At 40.6% G+C, this 9,434-nt stretch overlaps 1 protein-coding gene across 1 annotated transcript; it reads left to right on the top strand.

The window, feature by feature from the left end:
• The first annotated feature begins 4,360 nt into the window (after positions 1 to 4,360).
• On the top strand, positions 4,361 to 8,701 carry cbx8a (chromobox homolog 8a (Pc class homolog, Drosophila)). Its single transcript, XM_008416783.2, has 5 exons — positions 4,361 to 4,736; positions 4,895 to 4,938; positions 5,354 to 5,419; positions 5,767 to 5,833; positions 7,753 to 8,701. Exons 1-5 carry the CDS (start codon positions 4,668 to 4,670, stop codon positions 8,536 to 8,538), a joined length of 1,032 nt encoding a protein of 343 aa, XP_008415005.1. The 5' UTR covers positions 4,361 to 4,667; the 3' UTR covers positions 8,539 to 8,701.
• Positions 8,702 to 9,434: the final 733 nt, after the last annotated feature.

Genomic DNA, 9,434 nt, shown 5'->3' with positions numbered 1-9,434 from the left:
TATATACATACTGCTGGTCTGTCATTCCTCTTAATGTTCTTGAACACTTTATCATGTAAAAAGAAACTGGACTGCACTTGTAAATAGGCAGAAATGGATTTTTAAAACAGCTAGACGTCAGAAAAACCAAAGAAAAGTTTTGCTACCTGCCTTCCTTAAAGAATTTCTGGTGTTAGCTAATTTCAAAAAGATTTTTTTTTGGTAAAATCATTCCCATTCAGTGTGAATTTATGTGGTTTGGCCACTTTAGGACTTCCATATTTGGTCATGAGTAGACACCATTTCCGAAATGTTCTAAACTTTCACAACCTTTTTATTTATTTTATTTTTTATTTTCTTCATACTTTCAAAGAGCATCTTCACTAACTTTGTTGTTTTAGTATCTCAACGTGTGACTGAAATTTGATCGGAAGCTTTATTTGCGACTGATGATGCGTCCTGGCGCATTTGCTTCATTAAAATTTGAATTTATGCAACCTAACTAAAGTAAACAGAGTGAGAAAAACAAACAAAAACAAACAAAAACAAACAAAAAAAAAAACCTTCGGGGTTTGCTCTGCAGGAAGTGGACTAATGCAGTTACGTGTATGAAATGCGTCAGGCAAGGCACATTGAAGTGGCAAATTAAAACGGAAGTGGCAAATTAAAACGATTTAACTCTCACCAGCCACGTTCCAGAGGCATTTTCCGAGCGAGGTGTGAAGCTGGTTGGATGGGAGCGCTTGTGGCTCGTACGAGTCCATGGCTTTGAACCATGTGTGCGTCAGCCCGCCATGCATCAGTGGCTTTTATAGGAAACTGAAACATCTCTGAGCCGGCCAACGTATTTATAGACCAAGTGTGATGTTTCACATTCCCCTTTTATCATCATACCAAGCTGCAGCGGCGGCGGCGGCGGCTGCTGCTGTCTGCATAAATGTGCTTTAATTTTGATGCTTACGTGTGACCCGCTGCAGGCCTGTGATGGCCTCTAGAATGCAGAAATGCATTTGGTTATTATGTGGAAAATGAAAATGAAGCGTCTCTTGAATAATGCCTCTGTTGCATTGCTTGACGATTTAATTTAAGCTTTAACGTATGCGTCACGGAGATGCATTGTCATCAAGGTGCATGTCGGWATATGTCAAACCGACAGCGTGATAAATGACAAGCGCTGCGCATTCTCAACATGACGCCAAGCGTCGCGCTGAAAAATCATGCAAAGCTGCAGTGTCACGCGGCTTCGAGTTTCTGCCGTGCGGTTTTGTGTCTGAGGCACCTTTCAGCACAAAATGTCGCTCGGAGAGTAAGTGGGACAGCGAGCAGTGAGCAGCGTGTTGCCCAGAAACCAGAGAGCCAATAATGTTCTCACAGAGCCTGCTCTGTGCATTCATGTGCGCCCGTCGCCATTGCGGCTCCTGCTCTCGTCCAAATATGGAGAACCGCGGCAGCGGCAGAGGCGGCGTGCCGTGTGGGCGCCGCGCACCACCACCACCAGCCTCCGCAGCAAAACCGTGTAGGCTTCAGCCATTCCAGCACCGACAGGAAATGTCGGTCTGCGCGCTGAGAGTATCAAAATGGTGGTTCATATTTCGTCGGAGGCTGCCTCGGCGCATCTTTTGTCCACGCCGTGCCTCGCTTCGCCGCGCCGCGCCGCRTCTTTGTGTGCGCCGCAGCCGGGGAGAGTTTCATCAGACGCGATAAAGCAGCGAACGTGTCAGTTTCGCATTAACGATCGGGGGATAAAACCAGAGACAAGCAGCCGCCTGCAGCTTTAAACGGTGCAACCCGACTGTCTTCTGGCTCAGGCAGGGTCCCAATGTAACTGTTTGATTCTGAATCTGTTTGAAAAAGCCAGAAGCTGATGGAAAACCTCCTATTAAGGCCACCTCAGGGAAATCTGCGGCAAAGCACACCTTCATTCGACAACACCAAGAGCACAGAACAAGATCAACTTCTCACAGATCGAATTTTTTTTTTATCCCTTAATTTCTTTAACTACCCAAATATTTGTGTTAAATATAAGTTCTCCTAACATGATGTCACCCCGTCACTTTTTTCCCCCTCTGAGTTTAGCTTTCCCAAAAGCCCGAAAAGGGCTTTTAAAACATTTTTTTATGTCGAATGTCATCACCTGACCAAAATGAGACACTCACAACTATCAACTGAAAACTTAAAAGTCACTAATTATTTAACTGAGCGACAGAACATTTATTTATTCACTTAATCGACTCATACAGGCCTGCCTGTACGGGCTGCCCAGCTTACATTTTCATCTCGTTACAAACAAAAAACCTGAAGCAGTTTGCCACAGACATTGATGTAGTACATTCCCATTACTACCCAAATGCTGTCTTGACTTTGGATCGTTCTTGTCAGAGTGAATAAAATGTCAGCTCCTTGGCTTTTCCTTTAGCTCACCAGAAACAGTGTAGGTCAGCTCAAATAAGACTGTGTTCATAGCAACATTTGTTTCAGACCCGTGAATTTAGCTTAATTTAATTTTTACTCGTAATTAAAAATGGCTGGTAGATGTAATGATTTTGGGAGGTAACGAGTTCTGCGCAACTTTTCAAGATTTGGCACAAGTCTTGGAATAAGAGGACTTTCTTCTTCCCACAGGCAGAAATGGTTGTTTGCAGTCGCTCAGTTCAACTGGAAATCTAGGAATGCGGAAAATTGGGACACAGAAAGAAGCTTAATTAAGCTTAAAAAGAAAAGCAGTCTGTAATGAACCTGGATCAATTAGTAAGAAATTAAGCAAAAGAAGAAAAAAAGGAGGAAAAAAACCCAGCTTTCTGTCAAAAACTCAAGAAAAAACAAATACATAAAAATCGTGGTATCCTATAATAGTTCCTACATTTAAATTATCCATGGTTTATAATAATAATAATAATAATAATAATAATAATAATAATAATAATAATAATAATAATAATAATAATTTTCGTAAATATAATTGATTAAAAATAATTATTTTAATATCTACATCTGTTATGACAATATTCTGAGAAAAGAAGGAAAGAAAAGGAACAGTTAAGTTAAAATAAATAAATAACAAAGAAAAATATCATTATTGTTAAAAATAAAAAAAATAATTACCCTTCGCATTTTTGCATTATTTTCCCAACCATTATAAAAAAAATACACATGTGGAGCTTTACGGAACGCCAGAGACGATTGCAAGGGTTAAACATGAAATGAACCAGACTTAAAAAAAACCTAACAAATAAAACAACCTTAATGAGCTCAGTGTCACTCGCTAAGACTAAAACTGTAGTACCCAGTAACCATCCTTTCTTTTATACTCTCTTTATTATTTCTTTTATTTATTTGTTTTACTTTGTTTTTATTTTCCCCAAAATTTCAAATTTTATGCAACTTCTAGATTTTTCTCCCGTCATTCAGTTTCACACGATCAACTTTAGACGCAGAGATAGAAAACAGTTTCAGTTTTTTTTTGTTTTTTTTTTCTGCTGAATTACTAAACTATTTTCTTTCTCCTCATGAAATAAGGTTCGTGTGGTTTAACTTCTGCCAATTGTCCCACACAGTTGTCTCATTAGATTATGATTAAATTGAAAAATATTAAAATATATAAATCAGTTGACATATTACATTTTTTATACTACATTTAATATCCTTAAACCAAAATGAAATAATAAATAAATAAATAAATAAATAAATAAATAAATAAATAAATAAATAAATAAATAAATAAATAAATAAATAAGTACAGCAATTGTTGGAATATGACTTGAAAATTTCTAACTCGGAAAAAATCAATAACAAATTCCAACAACTTGTCATCAAAACTCTATTTTGAGCGCTCATGTCTTTTTAAACATCTTCGTGATTTTTTTTCTATTTTTTTTTTAAAGAGACATTGCGCAAAATCCCAATTAATCCCTAAAGCGCACACGTTCATTTACACATAGAAACTCTATGGCCTTGTTATATTTTGCACGAGAAACTGTCAGAAGTGTTAATGAATCACATCCGTCTCACAATTTATAAAGTAATATGTCTCTCAACTAATCATTTGAGAAACTGTGAGGCCAGTCAGCCTTGATTTAGTTTTTTTTTTTTTTTCTCGGACCGTTTGTTGCCTCTGGATATATTATTTATGATTGTGCTGTTTATTTGTTTTCGTATTTTATTTTATTTTATTTCCATGTATGTTTTTCAGATTTTTAATTGTGGATTTTGTTTTGTGTGTGTGTGTGTTTGTGTCTTTAATTAAACACATTCTCACTTCTCTTCTCCATAGTTTCCACAACAGAAGATGATGAAATGATTTGCACTCCGCTGTGGGTCTGGTACCCCCCAATCCCCCCCTCCAGGCCACCCCCATAGGGAGATCGGGGGTCAGCGGACCCCTCTCCGGGACTCTCCTCGKCTTGGCTCCCCGCACTGTGCCAGACATTCCAGTACAGCAGTCAGAGCGCCAGGGCTCCTCCCCTCCGCTCAGAGACCCGGAGCACGTAGCAACAACTGAGCCAATGTGCTCCACCAGCGATCCGTCCTACCCCGACCGCGGTGCCTGGCAACAAGAAAAAGACGTGATGACGTCCACTCCAGATTGCGTATTATGGGATGTGCGGAATTAAACAGCCCCGGAGAGGACGAAAAGGGGGAAGCCAGAAATAATAAAAGCGGCAGAAATCGACGTGGTTGCATGGTGAATCATGGAGCTGTCGGCTGTCGGCGAGAGCGTCTTTGCAGCCGAGTCCATCATCAAACGGCGGATCAGACGGGTATTCGCCGCTTTTCTCTCCCCCACCCACACCGCTCCGACAGCATCTGTTACGCAAAAAACATGTGTCCGTGAGGGCTCGACGGGCCAGTTCACCGATAACCTGAATGTTATTCTGGATCTGATTCTCTCTCTTTTTCTTCTTCTTTTTTTTTGCAGGGTCGCTGGGAATATCTGGTGAAATGGAAGGGCTGGTCTCAGAAGTGAGTACAGAAAAACAGCAGAGGCAGCGAAGGACAGCGCTCCATCCTGGTCGATCTTACAACTGCAGCGCTTGGCATGCTATTTTTTATTTTTTTTAATTTTTTTTTTTGCACGCATTTTCTGCGTTTTCTGCGTTCTGTGCTCTCGGTGACGCAGTGTGCGCCAGTCAGGTGTTGGTAAAAACACCCGATTGTGTCGCTTTGTAACGTCCACGCGCTTCGGCTGAGGGAAGAAGTCAGCATGCGTCATGGTCCGCTGTGATCGCAGCTTCACGCAGCTTTCACATGTAGAAAAAAGAAAAGAAAAGAAAAGAAAGAAAGAAAACAACAACACACATGCACACACCGCGTGACAGAACGGTTGACACGAGGTTTGAGTCAAATAAATAAGGCACTTCTGGTTTCTGTGGTACAGGTACAGCACCTGGGAGCCGGAGGAAAACATCCTGGACGAGCGGTTGTTCGCCGCCTTCGAGGAGAGGTGAGATGGTTGACAGCGCACCAGTAGGCCTCTCTGCAGAGAGGAGATGGCACCGTGCAATCTGCGCGGCAAAAACTTGCACTCATAATAAAATCACCCGGTCTAGATTATAATCTTCAGTTGACATATTTCGAATCGTCTCAGGCAAGAATGTCTTGTTAAGAGTCTGGGATTTTCTCGTCGAAACCCCACAAGCGTTACTTTTAATCTCGGGTATGGTTGCAGTTTTTGTCATCTTTTTTTTTTTTTTTTTTGCAGATGTTTTAAACTTTTCGGATAATTGTAGAATTGATGAGAAACGCACGTATGCAGTTAAGTTTGATTTATGATTTGTGCTCATCACGCAGGGAGCGCGAAAGGGAGCTGTTCGGGCCCAAAAAGAGGGGACCCAAACCCGAGACTTTTCTCCTGAAGGTGGGGAAATCTTTTCATAAACGTTTGTTAAACTTTAATTTTTTTAAATTTTTTTTATTTTTTATGAGTCATCTCAAGAATTCTCTGAGTTATATTAAAGTATCATGTCAATAGTGAAACCGATGCTGTCAGGGAGAGAAAATGACAAACTGTGAAAGAGATGACTGATTTTCTATTTATTTTTCTTTTATTTAAGAATTTAGATGTAGACATGCGCATCAGTTTTAGTCAAAAATGTATGAAATACCAAGTTTTATAGGACATGAACCAAACAATTATCTCCTTGGTAAAATGTCCCCTACAATTTTATTATTATTGTTGATATTTATATTATTTGTATTATTATTTGAATAATTGACAGAGGTGGAAGATTAAAGTTACAGAAAGGTTAAGAGTTGCTATTCTCCACTTTTAGGGAGGGCTGAAATCCCAATTCAATATTTAATAAATGTATTTATACTAGTAACATTTAGTAACAAGGCCTATAGGGGGTTGAAGACCACCCTTGCCTCTAATTCTCACCTTGCCTGCACTTTGCTTTCTCTGTTGAAACCTAAACATCTTCCATTTGACCTTTAATTGAATTTTATGAAATCAGCACATTCTTTCTTCATTATAAATATTTATTTTGAATATGTTGCAATGATAAAATATATGTAATTTTTCTGTAATTTATAATAAACAGACGAAGAGCAGCAAAACAAATGTGTAACTGTGCACTGCAAACCCTGGCTGTCAATATGGAAATATGTTTCTGCAAAAATGTAGCCTGTAGCAAAGATGTTAAAAATATGGCTGGGTTAGACAATTTGAACAACTATAACCACCAAAAGTGGAAATGTTGTATTACATAGATTCATTACACGCAGAGTGACATATTCTAGGCTTTCATTTCTGCTTCTTTTAATAATAATGACCTGCAGTTCTTGAAAACATGTAACACAGTTTCTAAGAAAATGAACGAAAATATTTAATAAAACCAGTAAAATGTTACATAAAACCAGTATAATTTCTTTTTAGACAAGTCGCAACTTACTGAAAAGTACGTGAGCTGCATTGCTCTGTCTAGGTGTAATGGAAGCCCAGATTACCTTAACCGTAGCCCTCAGGTCATCTGCATTGTTTGGCCTCGTGATGATCATCTTCGTCTCGACAATACTTCACAGATTCTGAGATCAGGACAAACCAGTTTGCTAGCCAATAAATCACATGAATATCACGGTCAGACAGCATGTGGGCGAGTCCCAAATCCTGCTGGAGAAAGAAATCGGCTTCTCTGGCTTGTCAGCAGAATGAATTGTTCTGAGAGGATCCTCTGAGTCCCTGTCCAGTTCCTTCCCTCTTGTGATGCTTCTGACATTCTCTCTGGTTCAGCAGAGGTTTAACACAAGGAATGTAACAGTTGTAGCATGGATACATCTGCTGATGTGCCTCTTGAAGCTCTGCCCATCGCAGTCCATCTCTTGTGTCTTTCTCTATCTCTATGTGACTTTCAAGGGTGAGATTAATAACCTCACCCTTGAGTGATTAATCCTCTCTCAAGGGTGTGCTCAGCATTTTTCCTTCCACTTAACTTTCCTTTGAGATGCTTGCTGAAAACAACTTTTTTAGCTATTTATCTATTTATTTATTTTTTACGTTGACTGGACAACTGTCAGCTCAGCAGTCTGTTGTCCATAGCAACATATTCTATTACATATCATGGAAGGGCTTCTGTAATATTCTAATTGTCTTATTCGTTTTAGCTATAACCGCTATAAGAAAAAACATAGGGTTTAAGCTCATACTTTAAACCCTGTGTTTAAAGCATGAGCTTCACTTATTAAATTGGATCGTTGAAACAAACTAGACGGTAATCTAATTTATTTCTGGGAAACTTTCCTTTCTGACTCTTTCTTTGTGACCCTCACTGTCTTCAGGCCAAAGCCAAAGCTAAGGAGAAGACGTATGAGTTCAGAAGAGAGGCTCCCAGAGGAATCCAGGTTTCCTATCCCATCCCGGAGCCCGTCGTCACGCCGAGGGCCCGTGAGGGTTTACGGGCAGTGGTCCCCACCATCTTCCCGCCGAGCGCGGTCAACAGAGGGGAAAGCGTCCAGATTCGACCCCCGGAGCCGGAGAGGAGGCCCAGGCCCGCTCCGCTGGAAGCTCTCCTGGACCAGGAATCCACGAGGTCCCCCAAAAAGCGAGGTCGCAAGCCGAAGCTACACCCGCATTATGATCCGCATGACGCCAGCGGCTCCTCGGAGCCAGCCCCGAAGCGGAGCAGGTCACTGGAGGAGCAGTCCGTCATGTCCCGACGCCTGCATCATCACGGAGAGACGTCGGATCACAGCCTCCTGCAGCTGACCAGGAGGTTTCAGGAGGAGACCACGATCACGCCGAAATCCAGCAGCGAGCAGAAACACGCAGGGCTGTCGTACGCGTGCGCCTTCAGCCCAGGCGTGCGTAAAAGGGATCCGGAGGGACACAGGACTTACAGTTTGAGCAGGCTGCATTTTCCTCGGCACGGGAAGCTGAAGCGCTCCGCAGAGGAGCGGAGGCACCAAGCCTCACAGGCAGACCAGACCGCGCCCTCAGCCCCGACCTGGACCCCCAGTTTCACCAACTGGGACACTGTGACGGTGACGGACGTCACCATGAACCTGTTGACTGTGACCATCAGAGAGAGCAGCACCGCTAAAGGCTTTTTCACAGATAAAAGATGAGTATTTTCATGTTGTAGTTCACCGTGGAATATTAACGCGCAACTAACCAACAAACAGGCCTACTGTAAGACTATATCTTTTCTATGTAACTTTCAAACGTGTACATACAGATATTTAATACGCTGCTGGAGAAAATAAAAAGAAACATGTATTGTACGACGAAGACGTGTTGTTCGTTTTGATAATTTTTTTTGACAGTATATGGTAGTTTTAACAAGTAAATTTGAACTAGAACTAACGCACATAGACCGGTCATGCTTGAAGCAGTGATTCAATAAACAGAAATATATATATAAAAAAGTTAAGACTCGACGTTGTTTTTAAACCTGTTCTTTAAAGAAAAAGAAAAACCATATCACGAATTATAGAGACTCTTGGACTAAAATAGCAAAGTGATCTTTCAGAGACAGATTTTTTGGAGTCGAAGTCTCGACAGATCTATGCATCACTTTCAAGAACCATGGCAAGCTGATATCTTTTTTTTAATTATTCAAATCATTTTTAGGTCTAAAATAATCCACTAATTTTACCCTCGGTAAATTAACATTTTAGGCAGGTTCGTCTAGAGGTCCGACTTAAGTCTGATAGAGAATCTGTGGATAGAGTGATGGCAAAGACCCCTTCCAAACTCAAAGACCTGGAGCTCGACACCAAAGATAAATCCCCCAACTATCAATGGAGACAAACAAACAGCTGGCCGACAGTTATAAGGATTTTGTTTCAATTCCTGAGCAGGGATATAAACAGTTTAAAACATGGCATTTTTTCAATATATTTGATCATTTCTAAAGTTGTCTCATTGATAGATAGATAGATAGATAGATAGATAGATAGATAGATAGATAGATAGATAGATAGATAGATAGATAGATAGATAGATAGATAGATAGATAGAT

This window comes from Poecilia reticulata, linkage group LG8 (genome assembly GCF_000633615.1).
Source record: "Poecilia reticulata strain Guanapo linkage group LG8, Guppy_female_1.0+MT, whole genome shotgun sequence".
Lineage (NCBI taxonomy): Eukaryota > Metazoa > Chordata > Actinopteri > Cyprinodontiformes > Poeciliidae > Poecilia > Poecilia reticulata.
The sequence above is the reverse complement of the archived record's forward strand: the minus strand, read 5'-3'. Positions and strand labels throughout refer to the sequence as shown.